We start from the raw sequence: 22,287 nt of genomic DNA, 5'->3' as shown, positions 1-22,287 counted from the left end.
GATAAAATATTGTTTCTTGAAGTGAATATAAAAAATAAATAGCAGATCCAAATATACATGTTTGTTTGTAAACGTAACATTATTAGGAGAAACGTATCAAGAGATACAGTAACAAATGTGATTAAAGGGTCAATAAAGGAAAAAAATAATTTGCCTAAAATTAATGTCTGCAAGGTAGACAGACAGAATAGTGTAATGATTCTGTTAAAAACAAGTAAATACCTATTAAATTCCTTCATCTATATCACCTCCGGCGTTCTAGTTTCTGTTCTCTCATTCACTTCCTGGTTTGCATCGTTTGTTCATGTAAGAACTTCATTTCCCAGTATGCATTGCGGCACGCCTTGGAATCACACCTCCTTGAAGTCTCTAACACGTAGAGAGTGTCCTGCCGCACAGATGTAGTTCCCAGGAAGGGGTGAGCACGTCACTGACCACCGCAGTAAAGCCTCCCTTCACGGTGGTGAGTAACAATCAGACAAGCAGGAAGTGAACAGAACAGAGAAGAAATAGGGCAAACTTCTGAGCAAAAACGAACAATGAGGAAGTGAAAAGAGGAATGTCTGCAGGTCAAGGATGCTTATTATGAAAACAAAATGTTTTCCTTTACAACCCCTTTAAATCCTATCTCTGGTATTTAAAATGGTCTTATACAACCCCCTCCCCCTTCCTCTAATATATAATCTGGCTTTAAAACAAATTCTAAACCTCAAAATGACTTAACTGAATCCTTGGTCATGTGACCCTCTGAGGCCCCTCCTCTGTGGGCGGGGTCGTGAGCTGGGATTGCCTTCTGTTTTCCACTGGTCTCTGCAAAAGAACCCTCTGTAGATACCAGTAACAGAAAAAAATACTTAAAAAAAACAGCCAATAGGCACAATTTCAGCTAATTATTTTGGAGTCTTTTAGCCGGATTCAGGTAGAGAGGCGTATATTTGAGCGGGCGTAGCGCAGCTCATATGCGCTACGCTGACGTAAAATAGAGAGGCAAGACCAGTACTCACAAAGCACTTGCTCCCTAAGTTACGGGGGCGTAGCGTAAATGGGCCGGCGTAAGCCCGCCTAATTCAAAGTAGGCAGGTAGTGGGCGTGATACATTTAAATTATCCATGACCCCATGTAAATGAAGGGCCGAACGAATGGCGCATGCGCGCGAATTTACTCCCTAAGATACGCCGGCTCAATTCATAAGACTTGAACGTAACCTACGCCCAGCCCCATTCACGTACGACTTACGCAAACAACGTAAAATCCGACGGCTGTTCCGACGTCCATACCCTAACATGACTTACACCTGCTATATGGTGGTTTATCTTTACGCCGGACGTACACCTTACGTAAACGGCGTAGCTTACTGCGACTGGCGCAAGTACGTTCGTGAATCGGCGTATCAAGGCCATTTACATATTCAACGCGTAAATCAATGGAAGCGCCCCTAGCGGCCAGCGTAAATATGCACCCAAGATACAACGGCGTAGGAGACTTACGTCGGTCGAATGGAGCCAAAATTCAGGCGTATCTCCTTTGCAGAATCAAGCGCATTGATACGACGGCACATCCGTGGACTTACGCGGCGTATCATTAGATACGTCAGCGTAAGTCTTTGTGAATCCGGGCCTTTGTTATTATTGTTTTTTTTTGTTAGTTTTTTTGCAGAAAATTAGCTTTTAATAATTTAGTAAGTTTAGTTTGAACCTACAATCACTTTATTTGTCATTTATGCCTACAGAAAAGGTAGGTATTATTATTATATCATTCACAGGTATTAAAGCAGTATTAAACCCAAAAGCAAACATTTATTATATTGCAGCTTACCATTTCTTAGATGTGATGGCTGTATTTGTTTTATTTTTTAGGCTTTCTTTCTTTCTTTTCTTTTCATCTTCAGTCTGTTGTTTTTCTAAAGAGCAAGTTCAATTGCCGATGTATCAGTTACAAAGATGACACAAACCATTTAACACTGGTAATGGGCTTAAAGGGGTTGTAAAGGTTTGTTTTTTTATTTTCTAAATAGGTGAACCTCCGCTTTTTGGATCCCTTCTCCCCTCCGGTGTCACATTTGACACCTTTCAGGGGGGAGGGGGTGCAGATACTTGTCTGAGACAGGTATTTGCACCACTTCCGGGTTTGTATCCCCACGGGGAATCCAGCCTGGCACGTCACCAAACCCCCCCCCCCCGCTGTCTTCTGGGAAACACTGTTCCCAGGAGAGAGCGGGGACCAGGGATGCACATGCGGGAATCGGGCAGTGAAGCCGCAAGGCTTCACTTCCTGATTCCCTCACCGAGGATGGTGGCGGAAGCATCCCAGGACTGAGCGATTGCTCAGCCTCGGCTGCTGACATCGCGGGCGCGCTGGACCGGTAAGTGTCCATTTTTTAAAAGTCAACAGCTGCCGTATTTGTAGCTGCTGGCCTTTAAAAACAAAAATTTGGTCGAACTTCCGCTTTAAGCTAGTGCATTGTTGGTTCACTTACATTTTCCTTCGATTTCCCTTCTAAATGTTTTTTTTCTTTGTCTGAATTTCTCACTTCCTGTTTCTCCTCAGTAAGCTTTCCACCATCATCTGACTGGGGGTTAGTCAGCCAGAACAGCTTACTGAGGAGGAACAGGAAGTGAGAAATTCAGACAAAGAAAACAAAGAAAAAAAAAACTTTTAGAAGGGAAATTGAAGGAAAAGGTAAGTGAACCAACAATGCACTAGCTTAACCACTTAAGGACCGCCTCCTGCATATTTACGTCGGCAGAATGGCATGGCTGGGCACATGCACGTACAGGTACGTCCTGTGCTAGTACCCAGCCGTGGGTCGCGGTCCCCGGAGCTGAAGAACGGGGAGAGCTGTGTGTAAACACAGCTTCCCCGTTCTTCACTGTGGCGGCGGCATCGATCGTGTGATCCCTTTTATAGAGATACACAATCGATGATGTCACACCTACAGCCACACCCCCCTACAGTTGTAAACACACATGAGGTCACACATAACCCCATCAGCGCCCCCTGTGGTTAACTCACAAACTTCAATTCCATTTTCACAGTAAACAATGCATTTTAAATGCATTTGTTGCTGTGAAAATAACAATGGTCCCAAAAATGTGTCAAAATTGTCCGAAGTGTCCGCCATAATGTCACAATCACAAAAAAAATCGCTGATCGCCGCCAAAAAACGAATTAATGAAAATGCAATAAAACTATCCCCTATTTTGTAAACGCTATAAATTTTGCGCAAACCAACTGATTAACGCTTATTGCCTAAACTGAGGAAAAAAAATGTTTTTTTTATATATTTTTTTATATATTTTTGGGGGATATTTATTATAGCAAAAAGTAAAAAATATTGTATTTTTTTCAAAATTGTCGCTCTATTTTTGTTTATAGCGCAAAAAATAAAAACCGCAGAGGTGATCAAATACCACCAAAAGAAAGCTCTATTTGTGGGGAAAAAAGGACGCCAATTTTGTTTGGGAGCCACGTCGCACGACCCCGCAATTGTCTGTTAAAGCGACGCATCTAGAGTGGGGGCACTGCAATACAAGGAGTATGTTACTGACCAAATCACAAGGTGAAAACTGAGGGAACAAAGAATACAAATGCAGCCACCACATCTAAGGATTGGTATGCTGCAATATTATAATACATTTTTGGTTTTGAGTTCCAAAAAAAAAATCTAACATTTTGAGTTGTCCCCAGAAGAGTAATAGAGGGGAAATCTTTGAATGGGGGCCCTAGTTCTGGTGACCTGGGGGTCCCCAAGGAATTCCCCTCTCACTTCCTGTTTGGCTATGAGACAGGAAGTGAAGGGAAATCTCTGCAATTGGACACAGATGGTAAAAGAAAAAACAATGACGGGGGATTATAACCCTCCCTTACTTTATTTACATTTTAAAACGTTTTAGTTCTACTTTAATTTATTGTCACCAACAGTTTTGATATTTTATTTGATTTTTTTTCAAATGTAATTTGCAATAAAAAGAAAAAAAAATCCTCTCCCACACACATAGCTTGTCATAAACACGGCTTATCTCATTCTTCATTGTGACATGTGTGACTGAAAGGAACCAAGGTGTGTTGTAGAAGAGAGGGGAGGGGAGACGTCAAGGTGTGTTTTTAAGGCTAAACAGTGAATCAGTAGCATCTCTCCTTTCACCGAAGGCAAATCCAGAGACAAGCTGGGCTGTCTAGCAACAAAATCTCCCTTCCTCAAACAAGCGCTTAATGGGGCCCCAGAGATAGCTTCAATCCAGAATGACAAGACATGCTTTCTAGCTAATTCCTGTCAGGAGAACTCACAGAATGAGGAGCTGAAACTAGACTTTTGTATTCTAATTTGTTTTAGATTCTATTTATTTTTTTAGGGCACTTTTTGGGACATTAACCTGGGAAATAATGGCTTCATTTTTCCATCAACTTAAGGTGCTATTATGGAAAAATTGGCTAAGCATCTACAGGCAGCCGGTAAGTGAACCTTTTTGTTCATTTATAATGAATTTAAAGAAACTGTGACATTATTCTGGGCATGCTGTACATTAAGTTAGGAAGTCAGTGAAGTGACGATACATCATCTTCCATTGGATCATTATTTCCTGATGTTGGTGAATTAATCTTGATGCCCTGTGCTTTATTCAGAGCTTAAACTTAATGTAGCTGTTAAAAGTACTTCAGGTTACGATTTATAGAAACACTTAAATCTCAGCCTCAGCAGTGTTCCCAATCACTTATATGGGTCTGTACAGTAACTTGTTGACTTGTCTGGCATGGCAATCAATAAGATTGAAAGACGACTTATTAAAAATGTCATTTTCTAATCATGTTTCCAGTAGTTTGTCAATCCATCCCAGGGCTGTCTTAATGCATGGGCACCCCTGGGCAATGCCCAGGGCCCCAGGTGCAGGGGGGCCCCATGATAGTCTTGCATTATATCATACTTGCCAACTATCCCAGGATTTGCAGAGCCAGTCACGCTTTTTACTAAGCTGTCCCAGGATGGTTGTTTCCTGAGCAGCATCCTGGAAACTGTACTGTGCCCTCTCGATCCCAGTATTATGCCCTCCTCATCCCAGTATTCTGCCCTCCTGACCCCCCTGTACTGTGCCCTCCTGATTCCAGTATTCTGCCCTCCTGACCCCCCTGTACTGTGCCCTCCTGATTCCAGTATTCTGCCCTCCTGACCCCCCCCCCTGTACTGTGCCCTCCTGACCCCCCTGTACTGTACTGTGATAGTCTTGCACAGAGCTTTATTTCTCAGAAAATAGGTGCAGGAACTCAACCACGACCCGTTCAGATTTAACAAACAGTAGAAGGGTCTTAAAGGGGCATTAAATACCAGAATTGCATTACATACAGAGTGCAAAGTTCAGGGGGTTACAAAGCTGTCACTTATAAACACAGAAACCAGACTTCTGTGTTTACAAGTGATTGTGATGAGCAGGCACCAAAGGGTCTGAGCCAGAGGTGGTGGAACTGAGTTCCCCCAAGTTCCCCCTGAAAAAAAGCCCTGGTCTTGCATTATATCATACTTGCCAACAGTCCCAGGATTTGCAGGGCCCGTCACGCTTTTTACTAAGCTGTCACAGGAGGACCGTGTCCTGAGCAGCATCCTGGAAGCTGTACTGTGCCCTCCTGATCCCAGTATTCTGCCCTCCTGACCCCCCCCTGTACTATGCCCTCCTGACCCCCCTGTACTGTACTGTGATAGTCTTGCATTATATCATACTTGCCAACTGTCCCAGGATTTGCAGGGCCCATCACGCTTTTTACTAAGCTGTCCTAGGAGGACCGTGTCCTGAGAAGCATTCTGGAAACATTACTGTGCCCTCCAGATCCCAGTATTCTGCCCTCTTGACCCCCCTGTACTGTGCCCTCCTGATTCCAGTATTCTGCCATCCTGACCCCCCATGTACTGTACCCAGGGCCATTTGAAGGAATTTGGGGGCCCCAAGCAAAATGGACATTGACATTTGTTTTCAAGTTGAGAAGGGGGGGGGTTGCTGCTGAGTTTATTCAAGCAGGGGTGCTCCTGGGGGGGTTAATTCAAGATGAGAAGCGGGGGGGGGGAGGGGGTTAGGCCGCTGCTGAAGATGGCTTCTTGGTTCTTGATTCCAACATCCACCTTCCTTCTCTGGTGCAGCGAGCAAGTTGAGAGGGAGGGGCCCCAGGCAAGCACGGGGCCCCAAGCAGTTGCTTGGTTTGCCTGTCCTGTCACAACGGGCCTGACTGTACCCTCCTGATCCCAGTATTCTGCCCTCCTGACCCCCCCCTGTATTGTGCCCTCCTGATCCCAGTATTCTGCCCTCCTGACCCCTGTACTGTTCTCTTCTGCCTCCACCCCTGTACTGTGCCCTTTGTGATTTGATTAGTCTTTGTTTTATGGAATGCTTTTTCTATTGTTTAAAATAAATTTTATTAAACGACCTAATAAATAAATGATTTAAGGTACTTATATAGCATTGCCAATTTACATATACAGTGTGCATTCACATCAGTCCCTACCATCAAGTAACTTACAATCTAAGGTCCCTAACTGACATTCATATACTAGGCCCAATTTTTTTAGAAAGAAGCCAATTAGCCTACCAGCATGTCTTTGGAGTGTGGAAGGAAACTAGAGTACATGGAGGAAACCCACACAGGCACAGGTAGATCATGCAAACTCCAGGCAGGTAGTGCTGTGGTTGGGGTTCAAATCAGTTTTCTGCTAGGTGAGAGTGCTACCCACTACTTTTTTCCTTTTTCCTAGAGGTGTTATGTCACCTTGTTAATGCAGTGATTTTAGGAGGGGGAGGCCTGATGTAGTAATGCTAGTCTCCATATTGAAAACGTATAGGTTAATAAAGTATGAAAATTCTCATACGACAGAAGAAAAATTTGGAGTGATGTAATGTATTTGTATTGTATTTTTGGGCGTAAACTGTACTGATTAACCGCTTCCTGGCCGGCTCCTGCATATATACAGCGGCAGAATGTCTCTGCTGTGTGAATCGCTGTGTATATAGACTGCGGCTCCTTTAAGAGCCATGGCAGGCATGCACGGCAGGAGACCCGATGCACATGGCCAGCGGGCGCGATCCCCGCAGGCCACCCACGGTTGCAGGCAAGAGAACAGGAAGGGGGATTTGTGTGTGTACACACACAAATCCCTGTCCTGGCAGGGGAGGAGAAACAGATCATCTGTTCCTACTAAGTAGAAACAATGATATGTCTTCTCCCCCAGTCAGTCCAATCCCCTCACAGTTAGAACACACCTAGGGAACACACATTTAACCCCTTGATCGCCCCCTAGTGTTAGCCCCATTCCTGCCAGTGACATTTATACAGCAATCAGTGGCTATTTTTAACTCTGGACGCTGTATAAATGTCAGTGGTCCCAAAAAAGGGTCAAAAGTGTCCGATCTGTCCACTGCAATGTCGCAGTCCCGATAAAAATCACTGATCACCACCATTACTAGTAAAAAGATAAAAAAAAAAAATGCCATAAATCTATCCCCTATTTTGTAGATGCTATAACTTTTGCGCAAACCACTCAATATACACTTATTGCGATTTTTTTTTTTTTTACCAAAAATATGTAGAATACATTTTGGCCTAAACTGATTTATTGTCTTTTTTCAAAATTGTCACTCTTTTGTTTACAGTGCAAAAAATAAAAACCGCAGAGGTGATCAAATACCACCAAAAGAAAGCTCAATTTGTGGGGGGGGGGGGGGGGAAAGACAAAAATTGTGTTTGGGTACAACATCGCACGACTGTGCAATTGTCAGTTAAAGTAATGCAGTGCTGTATCTCAAAAAATGGTCTGGTCAGGACGGAGGTCAATTCTTCCGGTGCTGAAGTGGTGAAACAAAAATCGTCCGATCTGCTATCGTACAAAAAAATTGGTGTTTGTCCCTTCGGAAAAAAAACGACAGCTGTGTACTAACAATCAGATTATAGTACGATCGCTTTGAAAGCGGTATTTTTTGTACGATATTGTGTATGGGGCTTTATTAGTGCAAGGCCTGCTTTAATTAAATTGTGCATACTGTATTGTTAATTGTGATAAAATCTTCTGGGTGTTTTTAAAACTCGTTAACAGTGTTTTATATATTGTGTGACCTGGACAAGATAATATTTTTCACATGAAGTAGAATTCCAGCTTCATCCTAACTACTCCTAAAACTGACCCCATCCTAACACCTGCCCCCTCTCCTAACACCTGCCCCCCTCTCCTAACACCTATGCTAACTAACCTGTATAGGAAAGCTCTGTATACTTTACTAGTAGGCGGCTCTGGTCTGGTCACATTATCCTGCTCCAATATGTTAGTCAGCGCTGCTGCAGGGGAGGGGAAGGATGACCAACAATAGGTAGGCCATTGAAGCCCCTGGGTGATGTCACAGCTTCAGGCATTTCCAGTGTTTGCTGATAGTGAATAAGACAAAGAAGTGATCGCAAACTGGAACTCCAAATTTGCTGTAATGTAATGTAATCTTTATTGTCATGAATTTTGTCAAACACAGGAAAAGCAGTTGACGCGTTTCACAAGCGATAACTTGCTTCTTCACAAGCAAGCAAGCTATCGCTTGTGAAACTCGTCAACTTCTTTGTCTTATTCGTGTTTGACGGTGGTGAGCCGAAGGTCTGCACACGTCATCTGCCTTGCACCTAAAAATTGCCTGGAGCGGTGTGTCTCTCTTTGGTTTCTGTTCTGGTTATAAATAATAAACCTTGCAGCTAGCAAGATGTGGAAAATCCTGTTTTTAAAGTTTTTAACGCAAAGACTGTTGGACAGGTTAATTTGGTTGGTCAGCCGATTGGTTGGTGAGTTCAGCTATGGAATGTTCTGTCTTTTGTCTTTTCTACCTATATCTAGCTGTATGTAGTCAGTAGTATATACACCCTGTAAAGCAATCCTGTTTGTGTAGTTATATGAGTTTCTAAAAACAATATTATAAACAAAATTCCATACTATTCTTCAGTGCCTGTTGAATGTTGTTTTTCTTGTACTTAACACACAAATAGCACTGTGACTTGCCCTAAGCCATAGACAGCCCTAAAAAAATATGAAGGAAACTATATCTTTAACTATAACCGACCAAGCCGCCTATCCAAAATGTACACTTGTCCAATAGGAGGTATAATCTGAAAGATTCAAAGCGAAGGGGGGCTTTGTGATGGGGAGGCATCTTGGATGGGGTGGGGTCTTTCATGGAGAGAAGTCTGTGATGGGGGGATCTGTGATGGAGAGGAGTCTGTGATGGAGATGAGTCTATGATGGGGGGCTCTGTAATGGAGAGGCATCTGTGATAGTGAGGAGCCTGTGATGGAGAGGAGTCTTCGATGGGAGGGGGAATTTGTTTATATTTTTTCAAGCTATAGTCCGGCCCCCCAACAGTCTGGGGGGCCGTGAACTGGCCCCCTGTTTAAAAAGTTTGAGGACCCCTGCTTTAGATAAAAAGTTTAATTAGGTAACACACCTTATCAACATTACATCATAGTGCATCTAATTTCATATACCACTCCAACCCTTCAAACTTGTTTCCTAGCCTTGAAAATTACCCTGAATTAAAAGAAAGTAATACACAATTTTGTAAAACCACAAAAGTAGTAAATGGAGGAATCAAAATGAACGTATGGACAATCACCAAAAAGTGTAAGTGCAACTTTTGTGCACTTAGGCAAACCATACATAGAGCGAATTTATTTCCTGCAACCACGGGTTGCAGGAAAGAAATTTGCTAGATTCCCCCATCAACACAGACAGTGTTGATGCAGGAATCCCTCCTGCCAGGTCATTGTCTTCTCCCGGAGGGGGGACACCATCCACACCAGGAGAAGACAGCGATTTTCGCTAATGACTATAGCAGCCGCTAGCAATAAACATAGATAAACCCGGCATGCTGGTTATACCAAAAATGATCAATCGATCAACTTGGTACATTCAGCCTGCCCATACACGGTTCGAATCTTGGCTGATTCCTGCTTCACTGGCCGAGATTTGAACCATGCATGGCCTGCCTTACACTTTCATATGTGTACAGTATATAGAACTATAGAGAGAGAGAGCCTGAGAGAAAGGCATACGGACCAACCTGTTAAGTACAACAGTACACAGCACAATGATGAAGCATAAGATGCATTAAAGTGTATTTCTAGGCACGTTGTTTTAATTTTAGAAAGAGAAGGGAAAGGCCTTTGTTAAGATTTTATTGCTGTCTCTGTCGCCATTGAAGAGATTCACCACTTTTTATACTGGTGGATATTGTTATTGAGAAAGAGGGAGCAAATGGAACATTTTAGACCTCATTCACAAGCGCATTTAGGGACTACTTACAATTTCCAGTGTTTCTGAGACAAGCAGCAGACAGAAAGCCCCATATAATGCAAGGAGAGGCTGACAGCAACCACAGTCAATCTCGGATGTTCATATATGATTGGACATGCAGCAATTACGGTACCTATGGATCTTTGGCTCTGGATGCAACCAATTTGTCTGATTACGTGCGAATGCTGCAGGCACTGTCAGCCTCCTGTTGCTTTCAAATAAGGCTTCCCACCATGGCTGTTCATAGAAACCCTGTTAAGTTACCCACAGAAAGTCACAATTAGCCCCAAAATGCAGGATTTAGGCTGCATTCACACCTGAACGCGGCGTATGTTACCGCGATTTGCCGCGACAAATTGCAGCGTTTTGTCCCGCGATTTGCTGCGACAAAACGCAGCGTTTTTTAAGCTTAATATACGCCGGAGGGGTGATCAACATTGTCGGCTATGCCGAACGCCGAAAGCCGCCGGAAAAAAAGGTCCGGGACTTGTTTTGAGCTTCAGGCGTACGGCGTTTCGGCGTGGAGATGTGAACCATCTCCATAGCCGACAATGTTAAATCACCCCTCCAGCGTATTGCAGGCTCCAATAGCGTTGCGCTACAGGCGACAATACGCCTAGGTGTGAATGGAGCCTTAATGAGGTTCTAGAGATGTCTGCAGATTTCCTCTAATTTTATGTAGCTGTTTGTAAAAACAAATTGATTTTAGCCCTACTTTATAAAAAAAAAAAAAGGTTGGCTCTACCTACACTTTAAACCATAGCAAATATTCAGATTTCTTAGTCAAAGAATAATTTTTGATAAGTTGCCATGGGTTACTACACTTTCCAGTTCATCCTTGATTTTTGCATATTTACTGAATCAATCCAAACGAGTTTGATTTATAATAATAATTAAAAAAATATATAATTTGCTAATATTGTTTGATATACAGTATATGGCATTCTGTGTACATTTAACTTTGGTATATTCACTTTTCCTGATCATCTGATACTTGGATGCTATGTTCTGATAATACAGTAGTAATATAATATCAGACAAAAAAAAACAAATATATTCAGATATTTATATTTGTTAGAAGAGGCATTTGAAGTGTGTCCCATGATTGTAAAGGGATTAGGATCGTGTTGCATTTTAATAAAAATGCTGCCCAGGATCCGGTATTAAAAAAAAAAAAGAAAAAAAAGAAATTGGCATAACCGGTGGATGTGTGTTCAGTTACATAAAGGCTATAAATAAATATTTCGTGACTTAAAGCATTCTTTACGGATCTCTTTTTAAGCACTATAACTAAGTTATGAAAGATCTCTGAATTCTTATAGTAGTGGTTCAATGATGGGACTTGTAGTTTATTCATTCACAGATCACTGTGGCAAAGTCAATTTAAAATGTGACTGTGGGGGAGAAGAACAGAAGAACCTCCACCCACTATCATGTGTGTGTAGGGGGGGGGGTCACAGGGGGTGGTGGTCGTGAAGTGCTGGAACATGTTACACCCTAAAAAACTGGTGTAGTATGTAACATGTTCCAATGGTGAACTAATGCCGCATACACATGATCGGAAATTCTGACCAAAAAAACTTGGATTTTTTTACGACGGAATGTTGGCTCAAACTTGTGTCGCATACACACGGTCACACAAAATTCAGACCGTCAAGAACGCGGTGACGTACAACACTACGACGAGCCGAGAAAAATTAAGTTCAATGCTTCTGAGTAGGGATGAGCCGAACACCCTCCCGTTCGGTTCGCACCAGAACCTTCGAACGGACCGACCGCTCGCGTGAACATTTAGAACCCCATCGACGTCTATGGGACTCGAACGTTCGAATTCAAAAGTGCTAATTTTAAAGCCTAATATGCTAGTTATTGTCGTAAAACATCTTTGAGAACCCGGGTCTTGCCCCAGGGAACATGTATTAATGAAAAAAAAGTTTTAAAAACTGTCGTTTTTTCAGGAGCAGTGATTTTAATGATGCCTAAATTACAAATAAAATAGAAATTCCTTTAAATATTGTACCTGCTGGGTGTACATAGTATGCCCGTGAAAACGTCTTTGAGAACCTGGGTCTTGCCCCAGGGAACATGTCACTATCAATGGAAAAAAAGTTTTAAAAACGGTTGTTTTTTTTAAGGACTCCTGAAAAAATGACAGTTTTTAAACTTTTTTTTCCATTGATACATGTTTCCTCGGGCAAGACTCGGGTTCTCAAAGACGTTTTCACAGGCATACTATAGACACCCAGCAGGTACAATATTTAAAGGATTTTTTTTTTTTTTTTATTTAAGCATCATTAAAATCACTGCTCCTCAGGAGCAGTGATTTTAATGATGCTTAAATAATAAAAAAAAAGAAAAGAAAAATTCCTTTAAATATTGTACCTGCTGGGTGTCTATAGTATGCCTGTGAAGTGGCACATGTTTAGAACTGTCCCTGCACAAAATGAGATTACTATAAGAAAAAAGTAATTTAAGACTGCTTGCGGCTTTAACGTAATGTCTGGTCCTTGCAATATGGATGAAAATCATTGAGAAAAATAGCACAGACACAGACAGTACACACACCACGTAGCTTTAGGTGCAAACTACAAAGCACACGGCCAGTACACACCAAGTAGCTTTAGGTGCAAACTACAGAGGACACAGGCAATAAACCACGTAAGAATACTGCAGCTAGCACAATCACCTGCCTGCCAGTAAATTAGGAAGAACTGATCTAGCTAAACTATACAGTGTATAAATATATGTACAACACCTGGGATGTATATATATCCTCTACACACTGTAACATTAACTGACTAGCCTGCCTGCCTGCCTGCTCTATCTACCTGCAAAAAATTCTCTCTATCTCTCTCTGTTCTCTCTTAACCACCGCAACACACTACACAACGCCGACCTGCAGGTGGCCTTTTATAGTGTGGGGCGTGTACTAAACCCCCTGAGCCATAATTGGCCAAAGCCCCCCTGGCTTTGGCCAATCATGACTCTCCGTTTTTTGCAAGCTGTGATTGGCCAAGCATGCAGGTCGTAGTGCATGCTTGGTCAATCATCAGCCAGCAATGCACTGCGATGCCGCAGTGAATTATGGTCTGTGAAACGTAACTCAAATTTGACGCAAACGGCCTGTAACATTCGTAATTTGACGAACGATCGAACATACGATGTTCGAGTCGAACATGAGTTTGACTCGAATACGAAGCTCATCCCTACTTCTGAGCATGCGTCGACTTGATTCCGAGCATGCATATTTTTGTGCGTCGGAATTGCATACATACGATCGGAATTTCCGACAAGAACTTTTCTTGTCGGAAAAATTGAGAACGAGCTCTCAAATTTTTGTTGTCGGAAATTCCGACAGAAAAATTCAGATGGAGCCTACACACGGTCGGAATTTCCGACCAAAAGCTCACATTGAACTTTTCTTGTCGGAAATTCTGACCTTGTGTACGCGGCATTAGCCTTTGAAACTCAATTTTTCTTAATGTTGTCCAATTTCAGTTTAATAAGGATGTGGTACCCCTAAATTGTACTCACCACAACCCGTTTGTAATAATTACTAGTAGTTAGTGTTTTAGCAATCACCATGCAGATGGCTGCTGCTTAAAATAAAGCAATGTTGACAATTCTAGTGGGTGAAATAGGAATTCCCTCTGCCTCCTCTACCATGGCTATTTTGAGGGAGTGTAGGTTTAGACCCCTTTCACACGGTTTGCATGTGCCACTGCGCTAAAAATAGCGCCTGCAAACTGACCTGAAACAGTGGCTGCTGTTTCTCCAGTGTGAAAGCCTGTGGGCTTTTACACTGGAGCGGTGCGCTAGCAGGACGGGAAAAAAAGTCCTGCTAGCCACATCTTTGAAGCGGTGAAGGAGCGGTGTGTGTATACCACCTCTCCACCGCTCCTGCCTATTGAAAGCAATGGGACACCCTGGCTATACCGCCTGCATAGCGCCTCTGCAGAGGCACTTTGCGGTGGTTTTTAACCCTTTTTCAGCCACTAGCAGGGGTAAAACCGCCTGCTAGCGTCCGAATAGCGCCGCAAAATTAGCGGTAAATTGCCGCTAAAAATAGCGACACTTTACCGCCACCGCACCCAGTGTGAAAGGGGCCTTAGAGAGATGATAGTTTGTCAAGTAATTCCTGTGAATTCCATAGTATAGTCAAAGGGGCCCAACTCTTAGTATATACTTAGTATAAGACAGTGGTAGCGATGCTAGTCAATGTATCAATATAAAGGCTTTCCCACAATCTTCAGGAGAGAGAGGGGCCTCAAGTTCAATTAATTCATAGAGTGGGGTAGAGAGGGATGGGTGTGGGAGAGGAGGGTGGTGTAAAGTGAGGAGATAATTTGTGTTGGGTGAGAGTCTTGTAGCAGAAGACTATACACTGGGGTTGTGGGGAGGAGAGGTTTTGTTTTGTCTCTGTAGGAAGTAGAGAGCTGTTGGTATGCTAACTATTGTAGGGTTGTCGAGATAGTGCCCATTAATAGGGTCTCTAAAGTTGGCAAAGTTGTGATTTGCGCCAGTTTAGCAAAGAGAGGCGTCATGAGGCCTGTGATATGATAGATTTCAAGTCTAGGAATTAGCTTGTTCCAAGAAGTGATGAGATAGAGTGTGAGTCTGGGAACAGAAGATGTTCTACCTGTGAATGTGTCCAATGCAGTAAAGAGCTTATAGATCACAGCAGGTTGTTCAGTTCCTTAGCAAAAAAATTTAAGAAATGTGCATCCACCCATAACCTAGCTATATGTTAGTCATTGAGATTTAGCATTTATGACGCACTTAACACTTTTAACAAAAACAATTTACATCCTGCTTCATGCATGGTTTACCTGAAGCAACAAATTCCAAATGCTGTGTCTTTCTTTTGTAAAATATGATTAATGACATATGATGAAATTGTATTTCAAATTTTTTATTACTGTCTGTGCTTTGTTTATTCTACATACTGTATTGGCATCATAAAACAAATTACAGTAAAAAGGCTGGACCAGACAATGTATGGTATTTTACAAGATTAAGCATGAACAAAAAGTTAAAGAAAAACTCAGTTTTCCTACAGTTTGATGGATTAGAGAAGGAGAATTGTACTAACTCCTACAGCAGATTATAAAACAATAAGTATTTAAAGTGATGGCCAGCATTCACCTTGATAACTGCCACCGGTACACTACCACAAATCTCTGAAATTCTCTGAAAACCCTCACAGTGCCCTCAACACCCCCCCCCCCCCAATGACCCCCAGCCCTCCCCACACAGTGCCCCCAACATCTCAGGCCCCCTACACACGTCCGAGGAACTCGACGTGCCAAACACATCGAATTCCTCGTCGAGTTCTGTGTTGAAGCCGCCGAGGATCTCGGCGAGCCAACTTTCCTCATTGAACAACGAGGAAATAGAGAACATGTTCTCTATTTGGCCCGATGAGTTCCTCATCAGCTTCCTCGGTGAAAAGTGTACACACGACCGAGTTTCTCGGCAGAATCCAGCTCCGATCGAGTTTCTGGCTGAATTCTGCCGAGAAACTCGGTCGTGTGTACGGGGCCTCACAGTGCTTTCCAGCCTGATGCAGAGCCTCAAGCTCCCCATAGTGCTCTCAACCTCTGACAGGACCCCACTATGCCCCCCCAACCTCCAACTGTGCCACAAGGTAACACCCAACCGCATCCAGACCCTTCCAGGCCCTCAGCCCAATCCAGAGCCCTTAGCACAATGCAAAGCGCCCACATTATTCCTCCAACTGACAATATCATTGCATTTTCTCCTCCTACTGGCCACTGATGCCCGATGGAACATCCCCCTACTGACCACCAAGCACCATATTTTATATTCCCATATTCTTATGGTATGAGTATACTTTTCTAACTGTTGGAGCATGGTAGGTTTTGGTTGAGAACCACTGATCTTTACACACAATGTAACCTGATTTGTGAAACAAATGCAGTATTCTTACTTCTTCCTTGTGGCCCTCAGCCGTTCCACTCAATTTGGCCCACTGCGAACCTTTCAGTTTAACATGCCTGCTCTAGTTTGATGATAGGTGAAATCTTCTTGCATTTGATCTTTAAAGTATAAGTTCACATTTAGTAGCATATTACACCTGTATTTAGGGTGTAAATACAAGTACGTATGTACGTGCTTTATAAATCCTGTTAAATAATAATAATAATCAGTTCCAACTTACTGTTCGACAGTTGCTTCAAACTGACCGACTTTAATAATGTCCAGATAAGGGAGTGTTGCATGATTCAAGATAATATTTTGTGCCTTTGTCTTTATTACACAAAAATTTATATTTTGTATCTTCTTTTTAATTCTAGGTGTGGTCTATCGTACTCATCTTCTGGCCTGTTGTCATATTTTTCATTATGGCAATGACGCGAACTAAATTTCTTCCTGTACAAGCATCAGTCTGTAAGTTACAGCTACTGTTTAGTTATAGAGGGACTTCAGTTCCTTTAATTATTGATCTCAATAACCTTGCATACATTTTATAATTTGTAATTATGCATTGACATTTAAATGCATGTATTAATTTTCTGTAAAATTGCAGGTTTAATTGTACTTCTCATATAGTCTGGGTAGGTTGTGTAGAACCTTATTAGCAAATATAGTGACTATTTCCTGCATCATTAATGTGATGTATATCTGTGTGTGTATAATATATATATATCTATATATAGATAAATACATATACAGTATCTCACAAAAGTGAGTACACCCCTCACGTTTTTTGTAAATATTTTATTATATGTTTTCATGTGACAACACTGAAGAACTGAAAGTTTGCTACAATGTAAAGTAGTGAGTGTACATCTTGTATAACAGTGTGCATTTCCTGTCCCCTCAAAATAACTCAACACACAGCCATACATTTCTAAACCGCTGGCAACAAGAGTGAGTACACTCCTAAGTGAAAATGTCCAAATTGGGCCCGATTCGACATTTTCCCTTCATGGTGTCATGTGACTGGTTAGTGTTACGAGGTTTCAGGTGTGAATGGGGAGCAAGTGTGTTAAATTTGGTGTTATCCTTCTTACTCTCTCATACTGGTCACTGGAAGTTCAACATGGCCCTTCATGGCAAAGAACTCTCTGAAGATCTGAAAAAAAGAATTGTTGCTACATAAAGATGGCATAGGCTATAAGAAGATTGCCAAGACCCTGAAACTAAGCTGCAGCATGGTGGCCAAGACCATACATTGGTTAAGGAGGACAGGTTCCACTCAGAACAGGCCTCGCCGTGGTCGACCAAAGAAGTTGAGTGTACGTGCTCAGCGTCATATCCAGAGGTTGTCTTTGAAAAATAGACATATGAGTGCTGCCAGTATTGCTGCAGAGTTTGAATGGGTGGGGGGTCAGCCTGTCAGTGCTCAGACCATACACCACACACTGCATAAAATTGGTCTGCATGGCTGTTGTCTCAGAAGGAAGCCTCTTCTAAAGATGTTGCACAAGAAAGCTTGCAAAAAGTTTGCTGAAGACAAGCAGACTAAGGACATGGATTACTGGAACCATGTCCTGAGGCCTAAAGAGACAAAGATAAACTTATTTGGTTCAGATGGCATCAAGCGTGTGTGGCAGAAACCAGGTGAGGAGTACAAAGACAAGTGTGTCTTGCCTACAGTCAAGCATGGTGGAGGGAGTGTCATGATCTGGGACTGCATGAGTGCTGTAGGCACTGGGAAGCTACAGTTCATTGAGGGAACCATGAATGAGAAATATGTACTGTCACATACTGAAACAGAGCATGATCCCCTGCCTTCGGAGACTCTCAAACACACCTCCAAGACAACCACTGCCTTGCTAAATAATCTGAGGGTAAAGGTGAAGGACTGGCCAAACATGTCTCCAGACCTAAACCCTATTGAGCATATGTAGGGCATCCTCAGAAGGAAGGTGGAGGAGCGTAAGATCTCTAATATACACCAGCTCCGTGATGTCGTCATGGAGGAGTAGAAGAAGACTCTAGTAGAAACCTGTGAAGCTATGGTGAACTCCATGCCCAATAGGGTTAAGTCAGTGCTGTAAAATGATGGTAGCCACACAAAATATTGACACTTTGGGCCCAATTTAGACATTTTCACTTAGGGGTGTACATACTTTTGTTGCCAGCGATTTAGACATTAATGGCTGTGTGTTGAGTAATTTTGAGGGGACAGCAAATTTACATTGTAATACAAGCTGTACACTCACTACTTTACATTGTAGCAAAGTGTAATTTGTTCAGTGTTGTCACATGAAAAGATATAATAAAATATTTACAAAAATGTGAGGGATATACTCACTTTTGTGAGATACTGTATATCATATAAATTGTGCATATCACCTTGCCTATCAGGCTCCGTTCACACTGCCGCGACCTTAAAGCTGCATGAGTGACTTTGCCAGGCAACTTACTGATGATTTGCTCAGGACTTGCTAGCGAGTACAACTTGATGCGACTTAATAGCGATTTTGAAGAGAGTTCCAGGGAATGCCTGGATAATCTTCCTGTAATATTGGATTCAAATAACATCAATATAGATGAGGATCTAACTTGGAGACAACTTTAATTAAAGTCTATGGGCACAAGACAGATAGGAGTCACTTCAGTAGTGCTAATTAACACAGCTCTCATTGACTAACAAGGAATTTCACATATCATGCGACTTGGGGTCTCACAAGTCAGATCCAAAGTCAAAGCTGCGTGAGTTAAGCCTTAATGTTGGTGTTCTGTTGCTTACACCTTCACCTAGAATTTTTAAGTCAGCTTGGAAGCGCTTTAACACTTTGCTTGGCTTGTTCAGTGTCATAGCTTGACCAAAGAAAAATCTATTTGCTTTATAAATGTTTCTGAGGCTGGCCTACCTTGTGCCAGAAAAAGCAAGTGTGGCACTAGCCCCAGTGCAACTGTAATGCCCTGTACACACGATCGGAATTTTCATTGGGATAAACTCCGACGGATTTTTCAGACGGAATTCCGTTCAAGCTGTCTTGCATACACACTGTCACACCTACTTCCGACGGTCCAAAACATGGTGACCTACAACACTACGACGAGCCGAGAAAAATTAAGTTCAATGCTTCCGTCGGAGTTCCATACAGAGTTCCATACAGACGAACGGAATTTCTGATAGAATTTTTTTTTATCGGAAAAACAGAGAACATGTTATCTTTCTAAGTCCTTCGGAATTTCCGATGTAAAAACTCAGATGGGGCACAAACACAATCGGAATATCCATTGAAAAAATTCCGGCTGAATTTTCCATTGGAATTTCCGATCGTGTGTTCAAGGCATAAGATTATATGAAAACATACAATGCAGAAAATAAACTGTATGTTTTTGGTTACCTAGTGGGTGGTTCTGTAAACACCAACCGGTTGATTAAATCCACTGTGACAGTTGGAAAATTATCAGCCGAACAGTGCCTATATTCTGTCAGATGTGTTATTCACTGTTTGACAGAGCCACTGTATTCAGGCAACCATGGGTACTGTCTATGGAGGCTTTCTGTTTGTGTGTACGTGTGTGTTTTTTCTGTTTGTTAAACTGGACGGAGTAGTGTTTTTTTTTCAACCAGATGTTACTATGGGTGCGGCTACCTGACTGCAATAGTTGCTAGTGGATACTCCTTCATCCATAAGTGTGGATGGTGGAATTGATTGACCATCATACACGACTCGATGGGTGAGCCAGAAAGAATCAAGCCGTGTATGGCAGTCTTGAGGGAATTTCTCTCTAACAGAGCTCCAGATAAAAATAAAATTTGACAGGGGTTTTAACCTTGCCTTATTCTATCCAAAACTAAAAATATTTTGGGTATAGATGGTCTGCACATTAACCTCTTAGCCACTGCCCCATAGCAGTTTTACTGCTACAGGGCAGCAGCTGTGTGCAGGATCACGTGTGTGTATATATATATATATATATATATATATATATATATATATATATACGTGATCCTGCATTTCTGCCTGCAGGGGGCATGTGCATGCCACTGGGGGGACTCTTCTGCTGTGAAAATTCACAGCAGAAGCCGATCTGCAGGTGTCGGCCACTCAATGTTCTTCAGCACCCATTGATCGTTAGTAAACTAGACAGAACGGGAATCTGTCTATGTAAACAAGGAAAATCCCTGTTCTGACAGCGGGGAGGCATGGATTCTGTGTCCCTGCAAAGCCTGCAAATCCATGGCTTGCCCTAGTAAAAGCAGCACATGCAGTAAACAAAAACTTTCACTGATCACTGTGTTAGTGTCACTGGTTTCCACAAGGTGCCAAAAGCATCAGCTAGTGTCGGATTGGCCGCCGCAATATCGCAGTACCACTATAAGTCGCTATTCCCCACCATTACTTGTATAAAAAAAAATTCAATTAATGTATCCCATAGTTTGTAGACACTATAGCGTTTGCAATAAACCAATCAATATACGATTACTGGGATTTTTACCAAAAACGTGTAGGAGAATACATATTGACCTTAATTTATGAAGAAATTCGAATTTAATTTTTTTTTATTTGATATGCTTTATAACAGAAAGTAAAAAATATTTTTTTTTTTCAAAATTGCCGGGCTTTTATTGTTTATAGTGCAAAAAAATAAAAAATGCAGTGGTGATCAAATACCACCAAGAAAAAAGCTCTATTTGTGGGAAAAACAAGTAAAAAATGTATTTGGGTACAGTACCGCACTACCGCACAATTGTCAATAAAGCAGTAATTTGCCGTATCGCAAAAAATGGCCAGGTCATGAAGGCCAGGTCTTGCTGTGTATGGTGTGTTCGTATATCCTAGTTTCAGGTCTGATGTAGTTACAGGTGTACTTTAAAGCAGTTTGAATTGCTTTTTCGGTGTCTGGTGTTTTCTAGAGATGGAATGTGCCTATTTGAAATATCTATATTTGTTCAGAAATAACTATTTTTAACTGGAAGCTAAACAATACATTTGCATGCTAGTCTCTACTCACATTGCATGCGGATGAGCTGCAAGGAAGCACGTGCTGAGAGTTCCTAGAGATGCTAACAGCAGAGCTATCCAATCATAATAGTTCTTAGATATCCACGAAACACACTAATTAGGATAATGAGCTGATTTTATCTCTTGGGGAAATGGTGTTTTTATGTTTACTCCCTCTGGAATGTGTTGTAGCTCCAAGCAAAGTGTGTGTGTGTGGCCTATGTACTGTTGCTACATTACATAAGAGATGGGAGATCTGATAAATGAGCAAAGCTGGGAAAAGCTGTTGCATTTGTAACAAACATTCTTGACAAAGAGAACAGACTTTATCTACTAACAGAATACAGTGTGAAGGTTTTATTAATCCAGGTCATATCTAGTAGTACAGCCGTGGCCAAAAGTTTTGAGAATGACATAAATATACGTTTTCACAAAGTCTGCTACTTCAGTGTTTTTAGATCTTTTTGTCAGATGTTACTATGGTATACTGAAGAGTAATTAAAAGCATTTCATAAGTGTCAAAGGCATTTTATTGACAATTAAATTAAGTTTATGCAAAGAGTCAATATTTGCAGTGTTGACCCTACTTTTTCAAGACTTCTGCAATTTGCCCTGGCATGTTGTCAATCAACTTCTGGGCCACATCCAGACTGATAGTAGTCCATTATTTTATATTCAATGTTTGGAGTTTGTTAGAATTTGTGGGGTTTTCTTTGTTCACCCGCTTCATGAGGATTGACCACCAGTTCTCAGTGAGATTACGTTCTGGGGAGTTTCCTGCCCATGGACCCAAAATTGTAATGTTTTGTTCATCAAGCCACTTCATTATCACTTTTGTCTTATGGCAAGGTGCTCCATCATCAGGGCTGGCCCAAGACATTGTGCTGCCTGTGTCCAAGAATGAAATGCTGCCCCCATTGTCTAAGATTTGTCAGCTATGTACTACCAAAAGTTGAATTTACTTGTTACATTGTCATACACTGTATACTTTTTTTTTTAAATTTCGTAAATAAACAATTTAAAAAAAAAGAAATTCTGCCCCACCCAAAACATCCA

At 41.8% G+C, this 22,287-nt stretch overlaps 1 protein-coding gene across 1 annotated transcript in view; it reads left to right on the top strand.

Annotated features, from left to right (window-relative positions):
* Window positions 1-4,131: 4,131 nt before the first annotated feature.
* ABCA12 (ATP binding cassette subfamily A member 12) overlaps window positions 4,132-22,287 on the top strand; it is a 292,157-nt gene continuing 274,001 nt past the window's right edge. Inside the window, exons 1-2 of the mRNA XM_040357483.1 lie at window positions 4,132-4,452; window positions 16,615-16,708. Coding sequence (XP_040213417.1) covers window positions 4,384-4,452; window positions 16,615-16,708 — 163 coding nt within the window. The 5' untranslated portion in view covers window positions 4,132-4,383. The remainder of the gene's footprint in view (window positions 4,453-16,614; window positions 16,709-22,287) is intronic.

The sequence above is a fragment of the Rana temporaria genome, chromosome 6 (genome assembly GCF_905171775.1).
Source record: "Rana temporaria chromosome 6, aRanTem1.1, whole genome shotgun sequence".
Classification (NCBI taxonomy): domain Eukaryota; kingdom Metazoa; phylum Chordata; class Amphibia; order Anura; family Ranidae; genus Rana; species Rana temporaria.
This window is presented reverse-complemented; position numbering and strand designations above follow the sequence as displayed.